Source organism: Paramormyrops kingsleyae, chromosome 5 (genome assembly GCF_048594095.1).
Source record: "Paramormyrops kingsleyae isolate MSU_618 chromosome 5, PKINGS_0.4, whole genome shotgun sequence".
NCBI lineage: Eukaryota > Metazoa > Chordata > Actinopteri > Osteoglossiformes > Mormyridae > Paramormyrops > Paramormyrops kingsleyae.
Window position 1 is genome coordinate 5,720,701 of NC_132801.1, and position 24,066 is coordinate 5,744,766.

The 24,066-nt window shown below is 50.8% G+C and overlaps 1 protein-coding gene across 5 annotated transcripts in view; it reads left to right on the forward strand.

The window, feature by feature from the left end:
• Window positions 1-24,066, forward strand: part of crebbpa (CREB binding protein a) — a 58,019-nt gene that overhangs the window by 24,054 nt on the left and 9,899 nt on the right. For 2 of the 5 annotated variants that reach the window (XM_023844406.2, XM_023844407.2), the window contains exons 3-18: window positions 2,752-2,928; window positions 3,575-3,872; window positions 6,448-6,561; window positions 7,386-7,631; window positions 12,422-12,506; window positions 12,819-12,956; window positions 13,050-13,167; window positions 13,405-13,570; window positions 13,734-13,796; window positions 14,635-14,756; window positions 15,195-15,371; window positions 16,315-16,662; window positions 16,904-17,083; window positions 19,374-19,554; window positions 19,725-19,843; window positions 23,531-23,770. In XM_023844406.2, the coding sequence (XP_023700174.1) occupies window positions 2,752-2,928; window positions 3,575-3,872; window positions 6,448-6,561; window positions 7,386-7,631; window positions 12,422-12,506; window positions 12,819-12,956; window positions 13,050-13,167; window positions 13,405-13,570; window positions 13,734-13,796; window positions 14,635-14,756; window positions 15,195-15,371; window positions 16,315-16,662; window positions 16,904-17,083; window positions 19,374-19,554; window positions 19,725-19,843; window positions 23,531-23,770 (2,772 nt within the window). Of the gene's footprint in view, window positions 1-225; window positions 2,195-2,751; window positions 2,929-3,574; window positions 3,873-6,447; window positions 6,562-7,385; window positions 7,632-12,421; window positions 12,507-12,818; window positions 12,957-13,049; window positions 13,168-13,404; window positions 13,571-13,733; window positions 13,797-14,634; window positions 14,757-15,194; window positions 15,372-16,314; window positions 16,663-16,903; window positions 17,084-19,373; window positions 19,555-19,724; window positions 19,844-23,530; window positions 23,771-24,066 lie in introns of those variants that run through there. The other 3 variants (XM_023844410.2, XM_023844408.2, XM_023844409.2) reach the window with 3 other exon arrangements.

A 24,066-nucleotide genomic window follows, 5' to 3' on the forward strand; every position in this document is an offset into this window, starting at 1 on the left:
AGCAGTTTAACTGGTGCTGCGGTCGTGGCTCCAGCGGCACCTTCAAGCAGCACGCTGTGCCCAAATGGGTTTAATCAATGGGTCCTGTGCTTGCCAGGCGGTAATAATCGATGTTTACAGTGTGAGGGTATGCGGGTATGTGGGCGGGAGCGGAGGATGCAGGGAGTCTGGCTGTGAGGACCAGCTGCACTTGTCTGGCCTGTGAGGGTGGGGGGTGGGGGGGGGGGCGGCAGCAGGCAGCTGCCCGGCGGCGCGTGTGGCATTCCGTCGTAAATCCCGTCCCGCATGTGTCCGTGATCCCAGCCTATCCCCTCCTCCTCCTCCTCCTCGCTGGGAAAACAAAGAGAGTAACAAATCATGTTTAATGGAGAAAGCCGGGCCCCTTCAGAAGGAGGCAGGGGGAGCGTGGCGGGAGGTGTGAATGGAGCGCCTTGACCCCTCTGCCATGGCTGGCCCAGCGACGGGTGCTGCCCGGGGGGGTGGGGGGTGATGTGGCTCCGCTGGGGACAGAGCCAGCTTCTGGCCCGTCCAGCTGGGGCTTTTCATCTCGCCTGCCGGAGAGCTGTCATTCGCCGGCGCGCCTGCTGCTGGGGATTTGGGGGGGGGGGGGGGCAGAATGAGGAAGCAGCGGTGGATCTAGCATGGTGCCGTCCAGTATAACCGTGCACCTTTCAGGCAGGGGGGTAGCTCGAGTGCCCGTCTGTGTCTTTGCATGTTGAGTACCACCTTATTGGGGGAGGGACGCAGATGGTAAACAATTTCACTCTTGTGAAATTCATCACCTGATAGTGAAGCTGGAAATAAGAGGCTGGGGGTATTTTAAATGGGGGTGTGGCTCGTGATTGGCTGGTGGAGACATGGCGGCCCCCACCCCGGTGGTTCTCGTCGCCACTAAGAGCATGTGAGCTGTAAGATGGGAAGGCGGAGGAGCAGTGCTGCTTTTCACCACCTCGCTGTCTTTGCCGTCTGCTAATACAAACATGGCCTTCAGAGTCATTTCGGAGTTTGGTTTCTCATTTTAATAATGAAAATAAAAGCTTGCATGTTATGGCAGGTGATCTTCACTGTTGTGTCTTGTGTCCAGCTCTGGTTTTCAGCCCTGGTTTTTAACTGGTGTCCTGAATGAGGCAGACATCAGACATCCACGGCTCGAGCCTGGAAGTCTTTACCGTAGTGAATGGGACGCTAATGAAAAGGACCCAAGCTGAGTAAACGGACTGGGCCTCTGGGCCGCAGCAGATATGCCCTCGACACGTTCCATCACCCTTTCACGGGCGCTTCCCTGGTAAGGCGAAGTCGTCAGCTTCTGCGCCACTAGTCAGATGTGTCAATCCCGAAATCGTCTTTATGTGGGCCCGGTGCGAGTGCCCCCCCCCCCACCCAGTGTGGCATTGAGCTTAGATTTAGAAGAACTCAATCCTGAGAGGAAAGGAGGATTTGGGAGTTTGAAGAAACCAAGCGGCCTGCGGGTGAAGTGGGGAAGGAAGCTGCTGGTTGAGTCCGTCTCCCAGCCCCCTGGTGTGTGTGTGAGTTCATCAGCAGTTTTGTTAGCTGTGTAATGTTGCATCATTAGACTCGTTTTATTAATGAAATGCAGTTTCTAAATGTGGCCCAGACCGGCCATTTTCGTCATTGCTAGCAGTGATTGGTGACCTTGCATTTATTTCCGGATTTGGTATTTTGAAGGTATAGACCGTCGTTATGATTCATCCTGATTATGCTATTGCTAAGAGCGAGCCGTGCAGAGTGGTCACTGGGAAGCCTCGGCTGGTGACATCGGTCACTCCGGGTCCTGTGGCCAGACGTCAGGCTTCTCTTCAGGATTGCTTCCCGGTCTTCCAGTCGGACCAGTTTGACCGCACCCGCCGTAGCGGAGGAGTCTGCAGCCTTCCGCTGGTCTGACTGGTCTGACTGGTCTGACTGTCCACAGCACTGCTGCAGCTGGGGTCTCTTGAGCAGGTCCGCCAGTAATCTGTATACAGGCTTGAGGTCTCCCAGTGCCTTTAACTTCCACAGCTGTAGCTTTTGCTGAATTTAAAACTTATTTATTTATGGATTAATTTATATGTATGGAGCTTTTCAAGCCAGGCGCCGCAACATGCTTCACAGAAGAGGCAGAACCAGCCAAGGAATAAAGTCAGAAATGGCATTCCAGACAAACATTCAAGTAAAGGAAAAGGCTCAAACCTGTAAGGTATCAGAAACATTAAATGAAACAAAATATATGAACAGATTAAGAATAAAATGGATTTACAAAGGCTAAACGATAAGTGTGTTTTTAAATGAAACTTAAAAATGGCTACTAAGTCAGCTGATCTAATGCTTGCAGGCAAGCTGATCTGAAGTTTAGGAGTTTCTCACAGGATGCCCTGCATCTCCTTCAGTCCTTAGTCTGGGTTTAGGAATGGCGAGTAAACCTTGGTCAGATGATCGATCGTAATGGTCTTGCTGTTTGATACTGTACTAAAATTCAGATACATAGTCAGAACCTAAACCATGCAAAGTTTGGAAAGTAAATAAAATTTAAAAATAAATTCCGAATTGAGCTGGTAGGAAGTGAAGCGATATTGTGGCCGCATTTGTGCTGCTTGGGTTTTCAGGCGGATTTCCTCCGCTGTGAGGATCGTGAATAACTCCGCTGTGAAGAGGTCCCATGTGAAGAACTGGGGAGATCCCCTTTAGACAGCCTTCTGACAACATGATGGCAGTAACTGTCATTTTTCCTTTCTCTTCACCCTCATCCCTTTATAGATGGGCCTGTCGGGGAACAGCAGTCCATTCGGCCAGCCGTATGCGCAGGGCGGCGGCCAGGCACTAGGGGGCGCCGGAGTCAACACCCAGCTTCAAAACAAGACAACGCTCTCCAACAGCATGCCCACGTTCCCCGCAGAGCTGAAGGGGGCCACCGTCTCTGGCGTGCCGAACTTGGTGAGCCTGCCCCCTCCTGGTCACAGGAAGCAGTCATGCGGCAATGGGAGGCTGCTGGGCCAATTACTGAGTCCAGTTACTTATGCACTTCGCCGCTGAATATGGAGAACCAGTGAACTTAGTGCCACGAAATTGTCAGTCTATTCAGTAATTGCCAAGGGTGATTAAGGAAAATAAATCCTTGCCTTTCATTTGGCCCATCCAAAAATTAACCAATAATTACTTAGCAGAAGGTTTTATTTATGCTGTGTGTTGGTTATTTTTACCCTTACCTGTTTAATACAGCTCCGTATTAAATGCTTGTGGGAGTTTTACTTATAACAAAATGGTCTGAGGGCAGACCGAAAAATGATTGGTTCAGAGAGATAACTGATCAGATTGTAGAGGAGGCGGATCCAAGCAACTAGAGGAGGTGGGACCAAGACATCTGATTGGTTGGGCACCTCTTCTAGTTGTTTTGACTCAACCAATCCAATTGTGTAGGAGGTATCTCTCTGAAACGATCATTTTACATTGTGCCCTCAACATTTTTGTGTAAGTAAAACTCCCATGAGCATATTAAACGCTCAAGTGCCAGCGTGATGTTTCCTCTCCGGTGGTTTGAACCTCTTAGTCACATGTCTGGATGACCCTCCCTCTCTGCCAGCCCCAGATACAGCAGCAGCAGCAGCAGCAAGCTCCAACCCCGCAGCAGCCACAGCCCCAACCACAGGTGCCCTCCGTAGGCATGATGGCCAGCCAGGGAGTGTCCACGGGCCCCACCGCCGACCCGGAGAAGCGCAAGCTGATTCAGCAGCAGCTGGTCCTGCTGCTGCACGCCCACAAGTGCCAGCGGCGAGAGCAGGCCAACGGGGAGGTGCGGGCGTGCTCCCTGCCCCATTGCCGCACCATGAAGAACGTCCTGAACCACATGACTCACTGCCAGGCCGGCAAGTCCTGCCAGGGTGAGTGTGACCCCAGCTTCCTCTGGCATCATGCCATGGACCCAGTTCATATGGCGCAGCTTTATATACATACAGGGGTTGGACAAGGAAACTGAACCGTTGGCCAATAGTGTTTGACGTTAAATATGCGCGGCCTGGTGGCCAATCTTCACTAACTGCACGTTCCATCAGTAGGAGCAGAGTGTGAAGGTTGAATTAGCAGAGCAATAGCACAGCTGTACATAAAATACTGCAATGCATGCAGCTTAATGGGAGACGTATCAGAGTCCAAAAGTGGAGAAATTGTTGATGTGCCTCTCTGGCTCATCTGTGCCCGGGACGGCAAGTCTTTTTTTTTGAGAGCCAAGGTATCCTGGGTAATGTGGGTATACAACCTTGAAGGATTACAGGAGTAACTGTGGACAGAAGAGGAAACTGCCTGAATGGGAATGGGTTGTGTCAGTTTTTGGCATTTTGAGGGTGTGGATTTAAAAACCATTGATGGAAACACTGAACTTTGTGGGGGGAACCCTCAAATATCACAAAGACATTTTTACATTCACTTGCGGTGGTTTTTGTTGCGAGTCAAAAAAGAAGTAATTTGCAAAACTGCAATAGAAACCATTAGCAAGCTGATCGACATGATTGTTAGATCCTGTTCTACTAGCATTTGGGAAGTCTGTTCTACGGTGAAGTTTGAGATGGGTATCTTAATCTTGCGGGACTGGTAAATGCCAGACACTTTTCACATGGCATCCTTGCATGGTATAACATTCCCGTCCCTGGTCCCTATTCAGCCCAGCTGTCTGCCTCACGGCTGGCGGCTCTACCTGGCTGTCTGCCTCACGGCCGGCGGCTCTACCTGGCTGTCTGCCTCACGGCCGGCGGCTCTACCTGGCTGTCTGCCTCACGGCCGGCGGCTCTACCTGGCTGTCTGCCTCACGGCCGGCGGCTCTACCTGGCTGTCTGCCTCACGGCCGGCGGCTTCACCTGGCGGTCTGCCTCACGGCTGGCGGCCCTACCTGGCGGTCTGCCTCACGGCTGGCGGCCCTACCTGGCGGTCTGCCTCACGGCTGGCGGCCCTACCTGGCGGTCTGCCTCACGGCTGGCGGCTCTACCTGGCGGTCTGCCTCACGGCTGGCGGCTCTACCTGGCTGTCTGCCTCACGGCTGGCGGCTCTACCTGCTGTTCTGCCTCACGGCTGGCGGCTCTACCTGGGGTTCTGCCTCACGGCTGGCGGCTCTACCTGGCTGTCTGCCTCACGGCTGGCGGCTCTACCTGGCTGTCTGCCTCACGGCTGGCGGCTCTACCTGGCTGGTCTGCCTCACGGCTGGCGGCTCTACCTGGCTGGTCTGCCTCACGGCTGGCGGCTCTACCTGGCTGTCTGCCTCATAGCCGGTGGCTCTCCCTGGCTGTCTGCCTCATGGCCAGCAGCTCTCCCATCCCCAGGCACCGCGGTCTGCCTCCCGGCCGGCGGTTCTCCCATCCCTGGGCTACGTTCTCCCTGCCGGACTGCCTCATGGCTGGCGGCTCTCCCCGGCAGTCTGCCTCATGGCAGGGTTTGATTCTCGCTTTGTTTCTTGGTTGAGTGGTTGTGTTTCCCCCATGCAAGTGTTTCCTTGCTCTCTCTCCAGTGGGGAATGTGATCTCGGGCTTGCTGGGCTCAACAGCATCACCTGGACCGCCACCCTTATTCTGTCTTCTGTCTGCCAAGCTAAGTGCTTTCACTTGAAGGGTGAGGCCTGACATTTTGGTAGTCCGGAGGAAAGGGCTGGGGTGGGGTGGGGGGAGGTTAGGTACCACCGGCTCGCTTACTGCAGCTCTCCTCCAGTGAGGCCCGCTCTTTGGCAGCTCGGGTCGCCCTGCGTTCAGCAGAGTAACGGTGACCTATGGCAGTTTCCTAGTCACAGGTCCATAGCGTACACTGTTTAATTGCTTTCACAATGCAGTGTGGACGACTCCCCAGAAGCTGAGGAGGTTAATTTCAGTAGCGTTGCTCCTGAGCCCCCGTACCTGCTGTTTGTCGCCGTGACTTGTGACCCACGCCTCTGTGCTCCATATCCGTTAGACGCGTCTGCATTGGCCTTCGCTTACTGCCCGCCCACATGGTTTATCGCATCTGGCTCCTCTCGGTGCGTAGCTTGTTTTCCGTTATGGAAGAAGCGGTTAGACCAGCTCAGAGGTCTCCAGTTAGATTGAAGTTTGCTGCAACGTTATCTCAGCTGAAGCCATTGGATTTTTAGTCCGCAGTGTTTATAGTACAAGAAACGGCGAGGAAGCTATTTCAGCTTGACAACTGCAAAAAGTAATGGCAAGCTAATGCATTTCTGTATTTTATGTTTGCATCATTCACTGTAACCTAGACATTTTTATACATAGCCCTGTGTAGTACATTCTTATATAATACTGGCTAACTATGAGTGTTCAGCCAGTCACAGAACGTGACTGTACATCCTGGTGCAGCTCTGATTTGATGCTGGAGTGAGAGTGGCCTAGCCTCACTGGCCCCAGGCTCCGCTGTAATGTATTGCAGAGGTGCGGGGCCCTCGATATCTCACATTGTGTAAGTACGTCTCTCCCTCCACCCTGTCTGCAGTGGCCCACTGTGCATCCTCTCGACAAATCATCTCGCACTGGAAGAACTGCACTCGGCACGACTGCCCCGTCTGCCTGCCCCTGAAGAATGCCAGCGACAAGAGGAGCCAGCAGCGTGAGTAGAGTGCACTCCAGCAGCACCTCTGTTTATTACTAAAGCTTGCCCCCAGACACTCCTGTCTTTCACCTGCTGTGGAGCACAAACGGCACATTTTCCGAAGCTGAGAAAAAGCAGGACATCATCGCCAGAGCTGTTCTGGGCTTGATGCAGAAGCATGAGGGTGGGGATGATGGATAATGGGGCTTACCCGCAACCCTGTGATTGGCCTGTATCCCTGTGACTAATTTACACCCCAGTTAATTCATTTGCCTGGTGTGCTCATTCTCACACTCGTTCCAGCTCTGCTTGGTGCCCGTTACCACAACCAGCACTGACACCCAAAAAGCCAACTGGAATGTTGTTGTTGTTGTTGCTGTTTGTATTGCTGTTTCCAAGCGCCACACACACTCATTAGCATGATAACTCAAAAAGTATTTGATTGTACAGTGTGCCATAGTAGTAGCACATGAAACGACATGCAAAGACGCAAATCTGCTGCACCTGATTACTTTGAGACAAGTCATGCACAAGTTGAGCTTTTAATGAAGATGTTTTTTTTTTTGGTGAGGCGGGGAGAGTGTGGAGGGTAGAGAATACGTTGTCATTCCGAAAGCATGTATTAACTTTTTTACTTTGCACTTTTTTGTGGCAGTGTAGCTCTTTAACCCACATTCACTGCCCTTATCTAAACATCCCCCAGGAGCGGTAGCAGCAAGAGCCCACATCAGCTACACCCTGCTGTTTTATCTCCCATATCTGCTTTAGATGAGTTGGCGGCCTGTGGTTTCTCAGGTTATCTTGGTCCTGCCACTTCTCACGTTCGTGCTCTGCTCCCGCAGCGCTGCTGAGTTCTCCCAACACCAGCCTGCAGAACGCTATCGGCACTGTGGGGCCCGGCCAGCAGGCCACGCCCACCATCAACAGCGCCACGCCCATCGACCCCAGTTCCATGCAGAGGGCTTATGCGGCCCTGGGCCTGCCCTATGGCAACCAGCCCTCAACGCAGGCGCAGCAGCAGGTCCACGGGCAGCCGAACGCCCAGGCGCAGCAGCAGCACCAGCAGATGCGGCCCATCAATGCAATCGGTAAACAAACTCCTACTTATCCGCATATACTTTCCTGCATGCAGAAATGCGTGTGTGTTACAGCATGCTTTTCGCTGCCCTGTCATGCTTCATACTACCAGATGCGCAGTATATCTGTTAGCATATCGTACCAGCCGTGCAGTATATCTGTTAGCATATCGTACCAGCCGTGCCGTATATCTGTTAGCATATCGTACCAGCCGTGCCGTATATCTGTTAGCATATCGTACCAGCCGTGCAGTATATCTGTTAGCATATCGTACCAGCCGTGCAGTATATCTGTTAGCATATCGTACCAGCCGTGCAGTATATCTGTTAGCATATCGTACCAGCCGTGCAGTATATCTGTTAGCATATCGTACCAGCCGTGCAGTATATCTGTTAGCATATCGTACCAGCCGTGCAGTATATCTGTTAGCATATCGTACCAGCCGTGCAGTATATCTGTTAGCATATCGTACCAGCCGTGCAGTATATCTGTTAGCATATCGTACCAGCCGTGCAGTATATCTGTTAGCATATCGTACCAGCCAATGTTTGTTAAAAATCAAGACGTCGGCATTGGCGTGATGTCAGTCTTGGTTAGTTTTGGCCATGCAATATTTAGGGTGCTTTCCACCAGGTACCTTGCTTCAGAAAAGCACCAAAAGTACGGTGCTTAAAGGTGTTGGTTTTCCACTGGCATATAATTAACTGGTACCAGCACCGAATGACATCGCAATGCGAGGTGGAGTATTTTGTGCCAAATTCAAAAAATGGCTGTAATATATTATAGGGCTGGATGTGCGATATTAATATCAACATTGCATGCTATGCACGTGCACTTCTTAACATCGCAAGAGCCGTGATAGCTAGGTCGAGATCAGGCTGTTTCATATCTTCACAGTGTATGGACATTATAGCGTGAAGGGTTTAAGTTTTACTAAAACATTTTTACTTTGTATGTAGTCAGTGTAAAGTTCACGCCTGTGCTGCATGTTCTTTTCAATCATTTTCATCCCTGCAGTTTAAATCACTCGTAAGATGGATTTCTGAAAAAAATATTTTGAACTCATTTTTGCTCTATACATGTCCCTATATTTATTAAAACATAATCACAACCTGATATTTAATTTTTACTGATACCATGGAGTCCTAGTATATTATAGCTTTTATTCTAATACCATCCAGATTTTCCAGTTCTTTCAACCAGATCACAGTTAAAGCTTGGGTCTCTTCATTTGTCCACGCACACATTATCATCGCATTTATTTTTTATTTTTTTACTTTGTTTATTGCTATTTTCTGAGTTCGTAATTTTTTTTCAAGGCGCGGTTGTGTTTCAGCAGCAGACTATTTGTATAACCAATCGACAAAAAAACGTGTTTGCAGGTCCCACCCTCCCCCAAAATAAAGTACCCCAACTGGTTTGGCAATTTAGGTATTTAGGAACTTTTGGTCCAGGTACTCCATCAGAAGTTAATGGAAAAGGGAAAGCACACTACCAGGGGTGGCCAGTCTTACCCACAAAGGGCCGGTGTGTGTGCAGGTCTTTGGGGTTACCTGCAGGTCAGCTGCTCAAACCCAGGTGTGAGGACTCTTCAGCCAATCAGTCCTCTGATTAGTAATCTAATTAGGGAGTTGCAGCGAAAACCCGCATACACACCGGCCCTTTGCGGATAAGATTGGCCACCCCTGCCTAAGACTATAGTCAAAATGCAAAGTTAGCAGCACCAGACCTAAAAACATAACTACTAAAATAATGGAGATGCTTGCATTAAACGATCTGCCATTTCCCGTTGTTGAGAACCAGGGGTTTTGTTGTCTCATCCGCCATTTAGAGCCTCGCTACAGTCTCCCAGGTCGGTGTTACTTCCCTGTCGTCTCGCTGTCCGCGTTGTATGATGCGGTCGATACACACGTTCACAGGATCTTAGGAAGTAACGTCACCAACATCAGCTTCTCTACAGATTGGAGGAACTCAGTGGTTAGCTGGTCGTTGGTGATATTAGACCAAAATATATTGGTTGTCGGACAAAATTCTCACGTTGCACCATTAGATGACACTGCACAAAGCATGAATTTGACTTTGTCCATCCATCCATCCATTTTCTCCCGCTTATCCGAGGTCGGGTCGCGGGGGCAGCAGTCTCAGCAGGGAAACCCAGACTTCCCTCTCCCCGGCCACTTCCTCCAGCTCCTCTGGGGGAATCCCGAGGCGCTCCCAGGCCAGCCGAGAGACATAGTCCCTCCAGCGTGTCCTGGGTCTTCCCCGGGGCCTCCTCCCAGTGGGACATGCCCGGAACACCTCACCAGGGAGGCGCCCAGGAGGCATCCTAATCAGATGCCCGAGCCACCTCATCTGACTCCTCTCAATGCGGAGGAGCAGCGGCTCTACTCTGAGTCCCTCCCGAATGACCGAGCTCCTCACCCTATCTCTAAGGGAGAGCCCAGCCACCCTGCGGAGGAAACCCATTTCGGCCGCTTGCACTCGCGATCTCGTTCTTTCGGTCACTACCCACAGCTCGTGACCATAGGTGAGGGTAGGAACGTAGATCGACTGGTAAATCGAGAGCTTCGCCTTTTGGCTCAGCTCCTTCTTCACCATGACAGACCGATGCAGCGCCCGCATCACTGCGGACGCCGCACCGATCCGCCTGTCGACCTCCCGCTCCATCGTCCCCCCACTCGTGAACAAGACCCCGAGATACTTAAACTCCTCCACTTGGGGAAGGATCCCATCCCCGACCCGGAGAGAGCATTCTACCCTTTTCCGGCTGAGGACCATGGTCTCGGATTTGGAGGTGCTGATTCTCATCCCAGCCGCTTCACACTCGGCTGCGAACTGTCCCAGCGAGAGCCGAAGGTCAAGGTCTGATGAGGCCAACAGGACCACATCATCTGCAAAAAGCAGAGACCTAATCCTGAGGTCACCAAACCGGACACCCTCAACGCCCTGGCTGCGCCTAGAAATTCTGTCCATAAAAGTTATGAACAGAATCGGTGACAAAGGACAGCCCTGACGGAGTCCAACCCTCACCGGAAACAAGTCCGACTTATTGCCGCTCATGTGGACCAGACTCTGGCACCGGTCATACAGGGACCGAACAGCCCTTAAAAGGAAGCCCGGCACCCCATACTCCCGGAGCACCCCCCACAGGACTGCCCGAGGGACACGGTCGAATGCCTTCTCCAAGTCCACAAAACACATGTAGACTGGTTGGGCAAACTCCCATGAACCCTCCAGAACCCTGCGGAGAGTATAGAGCTGGTCCACTGTTCCACGGCCGGGGCGAAAACCACACTGCTCCTCCTGAATCCGAGGTTCGACAATCCGGCGGACCCTCCTCTCCAGAACCCCCGAATAGACCTTACCAGGGAGGCTGAGGAGTGTGATCCCCCTATAGTTGGAGCACACCCTCTGGTCCCCTTTCTTGAAGAGGGGGACCACCACCCCGGTCTGCCAGTCCAGAGGCACTGCCCCCGATGTCCACGCGATGCTGCAGATGCGTGTCAACCAAGACTGCCCTACAGCATCCAGAGCCTTCAGGAACTCTGGGCGGATCTCATCCACCCCCGGGGCTCGGCCACCGAGGAGCTTTTTAACCACCTCAGCGACCTCCGCCCCCGAGATAGGGGAGCCCACACCCAAGTCCCCATACTCTGCTTCCACATTGGAAGGCGTGTCGGTGGGATTGAGGAGGTCTTCGAAGTATTCCTTCCACCGACCCAAAACGTCCCGGGTTGAGGTCAGCAGCACCCCATCCCCACCATAAACAGTGTTGATGTTGCACCGCTTTCCCACCCGGAGCCGCCGGATGGTGGACCAGAATCGCCTCGAAGCCGTCCGGAAGTCGTTTTCCATGGCCTCACCAAACTCCTCCCAAACCCGAGTTTTTGCCTCAGCGACCGCCGAAGCCGCATCCCGCTTGGCCTGCCGGTACCCGTCAGCTGCCTCTGGAGTCCCACAGGCTAAATAGGCCCGATAGGACTCCTTCTTCAGCTTGACGGCATCCCTCACCACTGGTGTCCACCAGCGGGTTCGCGGATTGCCGCCGCGACAGGCACCGACTACCTTACGGCCACAGCTCCGGTCAGCCGCCTCCACAATGGAGGCACGGAACATGGCCCATTCGGACTCAATGTCCCCCGCCTCCCCCGGGACATGGGAAAAGTTCTGCCGGAGGTAGGAGTTGAAACTCCTCCTGACAGGGGATTCAGCCAGACGTTCCCAGCAGACCCTCACTATACGCTTGGGCCTGCCAGGCCTGGCCGGCTTCCTCCCCCACCAGCGGAGCCAACCCACCACCAGGTAGTGATCAGTTGACAGCTCCGCCCCTCTCTTCACCCGAGTGTCCAAGACATGCGGCCGCAAGTCCGACGACACGACTACAAAGTCGATCATCGAACTGCGGCCTAGGGTGTCCTGGTGCCAAGTGCACATATGAACACCCTTATGCCTGAACATGGTGTTCATTATGGACAATCCGTGACGAGCACAGAAGTCCAACAACAGAACACCACTCGGGTTCAGATCGGGGGGGCCGTTCCTCCCAATCACGCCACTCCAGGTCTCACTGTCATTGCCCACGTGAGCATTGAAGTCCCCTAGCAGAACAAGAGAGTCCCCAGAAGGAATGCTCTCCAACACCCCTTTGACTTTGTTCCGTAGCTAATTAGTTCACATGCTGAGTCGCGTCTTAATCAGGCCTTGTGACTGCAGTGGCTTTGTGTGCTGGGTCTGGTGTGTCATCCTGCAAACTATATTTGTGGGGGATACCCTTGCCGACTTGCAGACTGTTCCTCCTCAGGCACTAACCAGATGAACATGGCCGTCGGCACGTCGGAGCAGACCGGCCTGCACCCGGACTCCTCGCTGCCGCCCTCGCTTCCCGGGTGAGTGGAGCGACGTGGTCCTCCAGCGTCAGCTCGCCTGGGTACTGCTGTCGCCGGGACGTTCTCCTGAACGTGGACTTTGTTTGCTGGAATTTATTAAACACCTGATAATTAGAATGTAATAATCCCTCTTGTGTCTATGATACTGTTTGTAACAAACCTTGTCGTATCTACGTCTTTAATATCATTTAGGGTGCGGTCTGTGTTTCTTTTAATCTCTTTCTGAGATTAAAAGTCGGTGAGAAGGAGCTTCTGAATGTCTCCTGACGCTTCCCTTTTCTTACTCTCGTTTCCCGTCTTTGCTCCCCACAGCCAGCTGATGCCGGATGGGGCAGCTGTGGGCACCTTGAGCAGTCTGCCCACCGCCGCGCCTCTGTCTGCCACAGGCGTGCGCAAGGCCTGGCACGAGCACGTCACCCAGGACCTGCGCAACCATTTAGTGCATAAGCTGTGAGTGTCGCCCCCCCCCCTTTCTGCCTGCCTGCGTGTGCGTGCGCATGCCTGTCAGTGGCTAATCTGCCTGCCGCCCCCCCACCCTTGTAGAGTTCAAGCCATCTTCCCTACCCCCGACCCTGCGGCCTTGAAGGACCGGCGGATGGAGAACTTGGTGGCCTACGCTCGCAAGGTCGAGGGAGACATGTACGAGTCTGCGAATAGCAGGGTACGACACGCCGCTGTGTAGCTGCTTCTTATTCGTCTGATGCTGATCGTTAGGCCGATTTAAAGCTGGTGATTCTCAGCCTCAGGGTGGAGGTTCTGCCTTCATGCTTTTAATAATCCATAAAGTTTCCCCCAGATAGAATGAACGGTAACGTGAGGCGATGGAGTCACTTGGGGCGAGTGGCTCGCCGATCTTTGGGTGTAACGCTGGGCCCCCTGTTGCCGCTGTCCCTGGCAGGATGAGTACTACCACTTCCTGGCCGAGAAGATCTACAAGATCCAGAAGGAGCTGGAGGAGAAGCGGAGGTCACGGCTGCAGAAGCAGATCGGACAGGCGCCCATGGCGGGCCCCGGGGCCCAGCAGCCGAATGCCCTGGGGCCGACGCAGGGAGGTCGTCCGCCCAGTGAGTACACCGTCCAGCTGGGGGGGGGTTTCCTCTGTCCTCTTCCATGGCTCCATCCCTGAGACCATACATGCATGTTAGCACGTTCTGACTCTCCTTTGGCGTGTTGAATTTCCTGCTCACTCACTCACTCCCCCTCTACCTCTCTCCTCCTCTTCTTCAGATGGACCTGTGCCTATGCCCAGTGTGCCAAACCAGATCATAAATCGCATGCAAGTCACACAAGGTACCCCTCCTGCTCGATGACTGGTTGCACCTTAACCCATCTGCATTTGATCCCCCCCCCCCACTACTACAGCATTACAGCCATGGTGCTTAGTACCCCTGCCAAGACAGTGATCTGAGGTCTACTCTTGGCCTCTGAGGCTTGATGTAGAGGAGAAGCCACAGGCTGTGTTGAGGTCCTGGAGTGCTGCACGAAGGGAAACCATCTGCCTGCTGCTCTTTGCGGATCCCGTGGCTTTTCTCCGCTTATTTTGGCTTGTGCGATCCTTCCTTGGATGCTGGTTGTCTGTTTATTTTAACGAGTGATTAGTATCTGAATTGTTTCTGCCTGCATCATCTACGCAATTGACAAGAGATGAAGCATGTGACCAAAACGTTGGTTCTGAGCCCAAAGCCGTTGGCCCAGTACTCTTTGCTGCCTTTGTTAGGGAATGTGAAGCTGCCCACATGTTAACCAAGGTCTACTTGGTTTCCAGTCAGCTCTTCTTAGCTGCTGGGAGAATAATTTTTTATATCTGCCCCCTAGTGGCAAAGCGGTGAATAATCGGCATCTGTGACATTTTCTTGAACATGCACATTTTCAGTGGTCCTGGATTTTTGGACGCTGTCAGTCTTTGATCTCTCAGAACTGAGCTTCACATTTGCGTGCAGTTGGTTGGAATCATTGGGGCTTCCTGCTGCTCATTTAGGGTCATTTAGTCTCTATTGACTTTGGAGCAGCAATATTGAATCTGAGCTGCTCTGGTTATTCCCATCTGGCCTCTAATTATGCCCGTGTGTGTGTGTGTGTGTGTTTGTGTGCGTCTCTCCCTGCGTCTGTCTCTGCGTGTTCCCTGCAGGGATGAGTCAGTTTGCCCCCATGGCGATGCAGAGTGTGCAGATGTCACCGGCGTCCCTGGGAGCCCGCGCAGCCTCCCCCATGAGCCACCCCGTGCAGATGAACATGAGCTCTGTCCCAGCGGTGAGCCCCGCCCGCCGCCCGCATGCACCCCCCCGCATGCACCCCCTGCATGCGCCCCGCAGCCAGCTCCGCGGTCATGCTTCTGTAACCGGCCCAGGCTGAGTTAGCCTACAGAAGGCGGATCTTGTTTTAATACTTCCGTCTGTGCCTTCCGTGGAACCTCTGATTTTATCATTATTATTTATGTAGCTTGAGTAGACTTGGGGCTGTCATTGGCCGGGTCCCTTGGGGCTGTCATTGGCCGGGTCCCTTGGGGCTGTCATTGGCCGGGTCCCTTGGGGCTGTCATTGGCCGGGTCCCTTGGGGCTGTCATTGGCCGGGTCCCTTGGGGCTGTCAGGCTTCTCTGTAGGCCTGTTGAGAGGGCTTTTCAGATCTTGTGCCATGCTGTGCTTCCGGGTGCCAGTGGAGTAATGGAGTGAATTTTGCTGTCCTTCCAGATGGGAATGTCCCCTTCCCGGATGCCCCAGGCGCAAAGCATGATGGGAGCGCATGGCAACAACATGGTGGGCCAGACTGCAAACCAGGCCCAGTTCATGCCTCAGACTCAGTTCAGCGGGGCAATGAATGTGAACGTGGGTTTGGGGCAGCCCAGTGCACAGGCTCCCATCCCCCAGGTGAGCGGGGCGGGGGGGCTAATCGCAGCATGGTGGCCATTGTCACTTTCCCACCAAAGTTCAGGAACCTGCACAGCGTAACAGGAACTGGGACCTTTATGTTAAATAAGCAGGAGAGACGCAAAAAGCTTGTAGGTTAAACTTCACGCACAATTTCATAAGAAACTACGCAGCCACGACAAAACATGGTGAACAAGTTATTTTGTTAGTTATTTGTTAGTTACTGGGGGATCAAATGCGCCGTCTGAAAATACAGAACAAATCCTGGCCTGTATTGGTTGAAAATGGGACACACCATTTTATCTGTAGTTTATGTATATGGCCACTGATATGTTTATAAGTTATTATTAATTCTGGCCAGCAGATCTAACTTTCATTTTACGTAGAGTGAAAATTGTGATGTTTTTCTGATAATAAGCACTGGCAGGTTTCGGAACCAGTGCGAGCAATACCAGACAGAAATGTACTGGTTATCGGTCAAATTCTCCAATACAGAAATATTGAGATGCAAACAAAAAAAAAAAGCTACTTTAATGCATTTTAATGTAATTGAGATGCAAAGGAATTCCATCTGGTCAATTTTCTCTCCACACTTCCATGCAATTTTCAAGTGCCAGTGCTTGTGGTTTATCGCTATAAGCCCCATCCAGGAGTTCTTGGTCAAGCGAAAAGTACCTACTCCAGAGCAGGGAAACAGGCTCAGGAACTACCTCTCAAGAAGTTCCTGCAGTGGGAACATGATAGAAGCTCCTGGTTCCTGAAAAGGGTTCCAGTTCCTGAAGAAAAATTTCATGCGGTGGAAAAATGCCTTATTTGAACCATTCACTACATGGTGGGGAGGGGGGGACTGGTTGAGTGTTGAAATGTTAAAATAGGCAGCAGCGCCATCCGGAGTGCACATGGTGATACTGTAACGGACGGCATCGGGCCATTTTCTCTCTAGCAGCAGCAGCCGCCACCGCAGCAGAACGCTAACCTCGCCATGAATGCCCTCGGCCCCATGGCGCCCCAGCTGCCCTGTGCCCCGCCCACCCAGCCCTCACTGCATGGCACTCCGCCCCCCACCTCAGTCGCCGGCGGCCCCGGCCTGCAGCAGCTCCAGCACGTCACTCCCCCGCAGGCCCAGCCGTCAAGCCGGGCCTCCACCCCTGCCCCCGCGCCGGGCCCCACCCCCATGCTGGGGACTCCGCCCACCCCAGCCCAGCCGCGCACGCCTCTGCCGCCCCAGCCGGACCCCGGTGCGCAGATCCAGCAGCCCCCGTCTGCACAGCCGCAGCCCCCCACCACTCCGGTGAGAGTCGGGGTCGTTCTGCAGACCGCTTTTCATTTTCCCTTAATCCCCACTTCGCTTTCCACCTTTGTTTAATTAATTGTTTGCAACAAACCAGGGATCCTGAGAGAATGTAATATATACCAAAAAGAGACACAGCGGACTAATTTTGGGGCCGGGATTGCAGGCTGCCGACGTTTTGTGGGTAACATTCTGTGCCTGTTGTCTCCTGCAACCCCCCCCCCCCCATCCCGTCCCCCAGCTTTCACAGGCTGCGACTAGTGCAGACAACCGTGTTCCCACTCCATCCTCTGTGCTGGGGGGGGACCTGCACTCTCAGCATGCCCTACCTGACCGGCCTGTTCACGAGTCCAAACCTGAACCCCGGGACGAAGAGCAGGACTTCCAGTCCGGAGGGTTGAAGTTGGAGCCCAAAGCGGAGGTGCGTGTCGACGCAGGGGACTGGCCAGTGAGTTCGGCCGGGTGTGGGTCTGGGTGGCGTCTCTGCTCAAAGGCACGGTAGTATGAATCATAACAGGACACGGCAGAACTACTCCTTGCTAAAACGTACTGTAACCTTCTCAACCTCTGTGATTCCTGCCTCCCCCAATATCCAGACCATCTAGAGGGTGGTAAAGATGAATGGCATAAAACTGCAGCCATTACATTTTGTGGAGTTGTGTTACTCACTGAAAATGTGCCTTTTTCTGCTCAGTGGCTAATGTTTGAATCAGACTCTGTTTTAATGACTTTCTAAATGCCACAGTGAGTGTTCAACATACGGGATGCTGTTTTTTTTTAATGAAATCATTGGCTGTGAAGCATTCGGTGATTACAATGATGGACTTAAACGACTCATGATTAGTTTTAATTGCTTCAAAACCTTTCCAAAATGTTTTTCATATCCTCCGAGCGGCTGCATAAGTGATTAAATTAAAAACGACGTGTACCTCTGAAGAGGTGGCTTCTGGGGCATGAGCACCACTTTTGGGAATGTTTATACTGACTATTTACTGACTGACTGACTGGAACTCCAGCTTCATATGAAATTTGTTAGCTAAACAGGAAGTAAGCATGATATTTACCTAGCGAAATTAAGTGCCTCTATGAAAACGCAATAAATACAAGCTCAAGTACAGCATTGTGCTAACAACTCAAAGGTGATGGGTTCAAATCCCAAAGAGCGAACACAAATTGTAACTATAAATTGCTTTAAATGATAGTATCGGGTAAATGAATAAAAGGTAGATAATATATATATTTAAAGCTCAATAGGCACTGATTTAAGGAATGCTTTATTATGAGATTTGAGCGCTGCCCTCCCCCCCCCCCCCCTTTGTTCTTAAACGCTTTGTCCTTTGTCTGTTAAACTTTTTTTTTTTAAGGTGAGGGGGCCATTTAGAGCTGCCTTTGTATGGCGCTCAGCCCCAGTTATGTACTGCTCTCCCAGCCCAATTCTGCATGCGCAAAGAAACCAAACAAATGAGGCGTTCAAATTCCAGATTTTTTCTTTCGAGCTCCACATCCGAGGAACGCTGCCATGAAGACCGATGGCTTCGGCGCTGCTGCTTTGAGTTTTGAGACCCATGTGCTCATATATTCCACAGACAGGTTTAATAATGCTAAATGTCACTTTGCTCTTTTTTGTTCAAATGCTGTAATAACGTAACATTCTAAGGCATCTTACCATCTAAAATGTCACAATAAAGGAAATTAGTACCAGGCAAAGCCTGCATCTTCATATATATGCCCCCGACTGCCTGCAAAACAGATTCTTAAGTCACCACCATGGAGCACTGTGGATCTTCTGCCTTCCGCTTGCCGTTGAGTGTCTTGCCTTGTGTTTGCATCACTAGGAATGATGCGGAAAGTCAAAAAGGAATTTCGATTTGCGTGGCAAGGATTAAATGTGGGTTGTGTTTTGGAACTCTGGGCGTACGCTCTGCCTCTGCTCTTAGTCTGTTTGCCGTAGTGTGGGTTACAATCCAGCACCTTGCATTTCATATTGGTCAGCCAGCCCATCCAGAGATCACTGGCTCTGTGGGACGGGTGTGGCCGCTGTGCCGTGTGACCATCTTGGACCACTGTTAATCCAGATGGAGAATCATTATTTTATCAACACTGAAATTTTCACAGTCCGTTTCTTAATGTGAAATCACAATCGGCAAGGAACTGCAATGCAGTGTCACACCTGAAAGTTTGCAGTAGCTATTTTAACTTGAACCTGCTTGCAGCTTCTTTGCCAAGAGTAAGATTTCCAGTCTAATAGTAAACTGGCATGTTTCATTCCCTTAAACAGTTTTAATATGAAAGTCCTGTACAAGTCTCGGGGATGACAGATCAGCATCTCTCTGTCGTCTTCAGCCCCATTGATGTGCTGGCAGACAGGACTGTGGCCTATAGCCCTATGTTATCCGTGTCATAGAATTGGCTGTTTGTCTCCGTGACGCTTCACCTCGTCTTTCTCTGCTTAATGTTTAGGCTCTGCCAGGCATAAGCTGGCATCTCCAACTTAGTCCTGTTTTAGTTCACGTTCAGCCAATCTTTCAAAAAACCAGTGATGGCAAAATGCTGCAGGTTGAAATCCCATGACACTTCCACGGAATGGTTTGGTTTCAGATGAGTGAAATACGATATTCTGGCAAAATGTCATGTAATTCTGAATAGCTCTGAGGTCAGTGTGCTTAGTCAGAGGCCTGAAACTTCCCCTTGTTTCCTTTTCTCTCCTTCAGTCGGAGGAGGACTCCTCATCCATGGTGAAGAAAGAGGATCCAGAGGGCTCAGACTTCAAGCAGGAGCCCATGGATGTGGAGGAGAAGGTAGAGGTGAAGCCAGAGCCCAAGGAGGAAGATGAGGAGGGCGGGGCCAACGGCTCCACCACATCCACACCCGCCTCACAGTCCCGCAGGAAGAGTAAGAACATGGGCCCGTCTCGCTGTCTTTGTCCTGGATGGCTGGTTCTCACCAGGACGCTTTCGTTTTTGTGACTGATCCAGGTTATTCTTTGTCTCCTGTTTTTTTCACCCAAATGTTCTTTTTCACCTCACTGCTGTAACACCTCCTGCTCGCCCGCCGCTGTCCAGTCTTCAAGCCCGAGGAGCTGCGCCAGGCCCTGATGCCCACGCTGGAGTCCCTGTACCGCCAGGACCCAGAGTCGCTGCCCTTCCGGCAGCCTGTGGACCCCATGAGGCTGGGCATCCCGGTGGGTCCTGTGGTCAGGGATCTGCAGTTAGGATACATCTACCTGTCTAATTTATCCAGTACTGGGTGAGCTTGGAAGGGCAGAGCACCCCCTAGATGGTATGCCAATCCATCACTGGGCATACACACATACAAGAGAATTTTTAAAGACCCAAATTAACCTAGAATAGTGTTAATCAATGCAAATCAATTCAAATTCAGATTTTTATTTGTCACATACAGTCATACACAGTACGATATGCAGTGAAATGCTTAGACAACTGCCCGTTAAAATAAAACACTATTAATAGGAAATAAATATGAAAAAGAAAATAGAAAGTAAATTTAACTGAGAATAAAATATCTGTACAATACAAAATATACAATATTAGAAAAATATAAGGAAAATATAAGAAAAATAAGAAAAACCTAGCTGTTCAATATAGAAAATATAGAATTTCTGGAATTTTTGTGTGGGAATGAAGTGAATATAAATAGAAATGTCCAGGGGGTGTGCAAATGTGCCTGAAAGTGTCATATTTAAAGTGACTTAAGTGCATCAGAGAAACAGAATAAAATAGAATAAATAACTTATGTCCATGAATGTGCAGGTGTGCAGTGACCACTAGTGTCAATGAATGTCCCGAATGTGCAGGTGTGCAGTGACCACTAGTGTCAATGAATGTCCCGAATGTGCAGGTGTGCAGTGACCACTAGTGTCAATGAATGTCCCGAATGTGCAGGTGTGCAGTGACCACTAGTGTCAATGAATGTCCCGAATGTGCAGGTGTGCAGTGACCACTAGTGTCAATGAATGTCCATGAATGTGCAGGTGTGCAGTGACCACTAGTGTCAATGAATGTCCATGAATGTGCAGGTGTGCAGTGACCACTAGTGTCAATGAATGTCCCGAATGTGCAGGTGTGCAGTGACCACTAGTGTCAATGAATGTCCCGAATGTGCAGGTGTGCAGTGACCACTAGTGTCAATGAATGTCCATGAATGTGCAGGTGTGCAGTGACCACTAGTGTCAATGAATGTCCCGAATGTGCAGGTGTGCAGTGACCACTAGTGTCAATGAATGTCCCGAATGTGCAGGTGTGCAGTGACCACTAGTGTCAATGAATGTCCATGAATGTGCAGGTGTGCAGTGACCACTAGTGTCAATGAATGTCCCGAATGTGCAGGTGTGCAGTGACCACTAGTGTCAATGAATGTCCCGAATGTGCAGGTGTGCAGTGACCACTAGTGTCAATGAATGTCCCGAATGTGCAGGTGTGCAGTGACCACTAGTGTCAATGAATGTCCATGAATGTGCAGGTGTGCAGTGACCACTAGTGTCAATGAATGTCCATGAATGTGCAGGTGTGCAGTGACCACTAGTGTCAATGAATGTCCATGAATGTGCAGGTGTGCAGTGACCACTAGTGTCAATGAATGTCCCGAATGTCTAGAGTCAGTGCAAGAAACATATGTGTGGATGTGCAAAATGGATCAGTACTGTGTGGTGTACTGATTTAGAGACCGTATCGCCTGCGGGAAGAAGCTCCTCAGTCTTTCTGTATTGGTCTTCAGGGAGCAGTCCACATTTACCCCCCGACAGTCCACATTTACCCCCAGACAGTCCACATTTACCCCCCGACAGTCCACATTTACCCCCCGACAGTCCACATTTACCCCCCGACAGTCCACATTTACCCCCAGACAGTCCACATTTACCCCACGACAGTCCACATTTACCCCACGACAGTCCACATTTACCCCACGACAGTCCACATTTACCCCACGACAGTCCACATTTACCCCCCGACAGACCACATTTACCCCCCGACAGTCCACATTTACCCCCCGACAGTCCACATTTACCCCCCGACAGTCCACATTTACCCCCCGACAGTCCACATTTACCCCCCGACAGTCCACATTTACCCGGTATCCTTGGTTGCTTGATTGTTTGGTTCATGTCTGCTGGCAAGGAGTAAAAAATGTGTACTGTGTGCAGGGTCCACAAGCACTGTGGTGAGACATATGAGTTCACAGGAATCCTGTAGGAACACAGAGAACATGCAAACTTACATGCACAGCACGGAGGGTGGACCAGTCCACAGCCCTGGAGGTGTGAGGCCACCGGCTGCCCTCGGGTTTCCATTTTCTGATATTTCTAAGAAATCGGGGCGCTATCCCACCTCACCAGGTACCATATTTTCGGTACTTCAAGTAAGTACCAAAATATGGTACTTCAAGGTATTGGTTTTCCACTAGTGTAAAAACTGGTACCGACACCAAATAACATCACAGCACAAGGCAGGGTATTTTGTACTCAGTTTGGAAAAATGGCTGTAGTATATTATAGGGTTGGGCAAGGTGTGATATTAATACCAACATCGTATGTTATGGAACATGCAGTTCTAACATAGCTGCTCAGCTAGATTGAGATCAGGTTGTTTCACTCCATCATACTGTACGGACATTATAGCGCAAAATGTTACGTTTCGCTAAAACCTTTTTACTGTGTCCTCGGGGGGGGGGGGGGGGGGGAATTAGCAAGCTCTGCAATTTTAGTTGTTATTCCTTTTCAAGATTGTTTAATATGCGTTTAAAAATAACTTTTAAGTTTACCTTCACTGCTTTTGCATGAGTGCTGCATGTTTTCTCAGAGATATTCATATTCATTATCATCCTTACTGTTTATATCACTCAGACGGCTTTGAAACTCCTTTTTTGAATACCTCAGTATCTATGGCAAATCACATTCCAATATCGTGCTGCCCTGGGATATTATACAAAACACTTCATTTCCTGTCATGTCGTCTTGATCTTGTATCTGTTCATCCTTGAATCTCTAAATGTGTCCATGCATCCATTATTATTATTATTATGAGTAGTAGTAGTAATATGATTCATATTATTGTTGTTGTTAATATTAATGCTAATTTATTTCTTTGTTTCTTTTACTTTGTTTTCTGAGTTAACTTTTTTCAAGACAGCAGTTGTGTTGTGTTCCAGATGCAGGCTATTTGCATAACCAATTGACAGAAAACATTTTAAAGTCCCATCCCAAAGTACTAAAGTACCAGAGAAGTACACCAGCTGGTTTGGTACTCTGGGTACTGGAACTTCTGGTACTGGTACTCGACCACAAGTCAGTGGAAAAGGGAAGATACTAAAAGTACGGTACCTAGTGTGGTGGAAAAGCGCTCTTAGTTGTGGGATGTTTTTGAAATGCCTGCTGGGGCATTAAAATTAACCCTAAGTGCCCTTTAGGGCAGAAGGAAACGGTGCAAGTTGTGGAATGTTTGGTTCTGTAAGACGGACCAATTTGATTTGTCTGTTAAATGTCTTTCATCATTGAGTTTTTCTAGCGAGTCCTGATTTACCGCCGCTGGCTGCTTGCTGTCAGGCACTTAATGCATCATTTCTTGCACTAACAGCTACTGCAAGCTTCAGTGATGACATAGCAGCTTTCGGCCGTGAACCTTTCAATCAGCTTATTAATTCCTCACGTGTCATCAGATTAAAGGGGAAAGGAGAGGAATGGAACCAGCAGAGGTCATTGTCATGCCTTTTATGGCCATATTCATGCTGACGGGTGATTGAAAGTCTGCCGGTATTCACGATTTAGTGACATAAATTATAATTATGAAGCTGGCTTGGGCCCCCTTTGGGATGTGCTAGCTGTTTATGGTCCTCTTCTTCTCTGGTCCGCCAGGACTACTTCGACATCGTGAAGAACCCCATCGACCTGTCCACCATCAAGCGCAAGCTGGACACGGGCCAGTACCAGGAGCCCTGGCAGTACGTGGACGACGTCTGGCTCATGTTCAACAACGCCTGGCTCTACAACCGCAAGACCTCGCGCGTCTACAAGTACTGCTCCAAGCTGGCCGAGGTCTTCGAGCAGGAGATCGACCCGGTCATGCAGAGTCTGGGTTACTGCTGCGGGAGGAAGGTGAGTAGCCTGTGGCTGGCTGAGAGAGCTGGGGTTTAGGGGTACGGCGGCCGGAGCCGTCGTCCCTTCTTTCGGGGGAAAGGTGGCATAGTGGTTAAGGTGCAGGTCACCTGATCAAAAGCTCGCTGGTCTCCGACCCCCACCCCAAGACCAATGGCTGCTGTGCCTGTGGATTGGTCTGTAGGTACTTGAGGGGGTCGAATGAGTTAGTGAAGGATTGTCCTGCATGTACTGGGGGGGGGGGGGGTGTTTACGTTTTTATTTATTTAGCAGATGCTTTTATACAAAGCAAACAT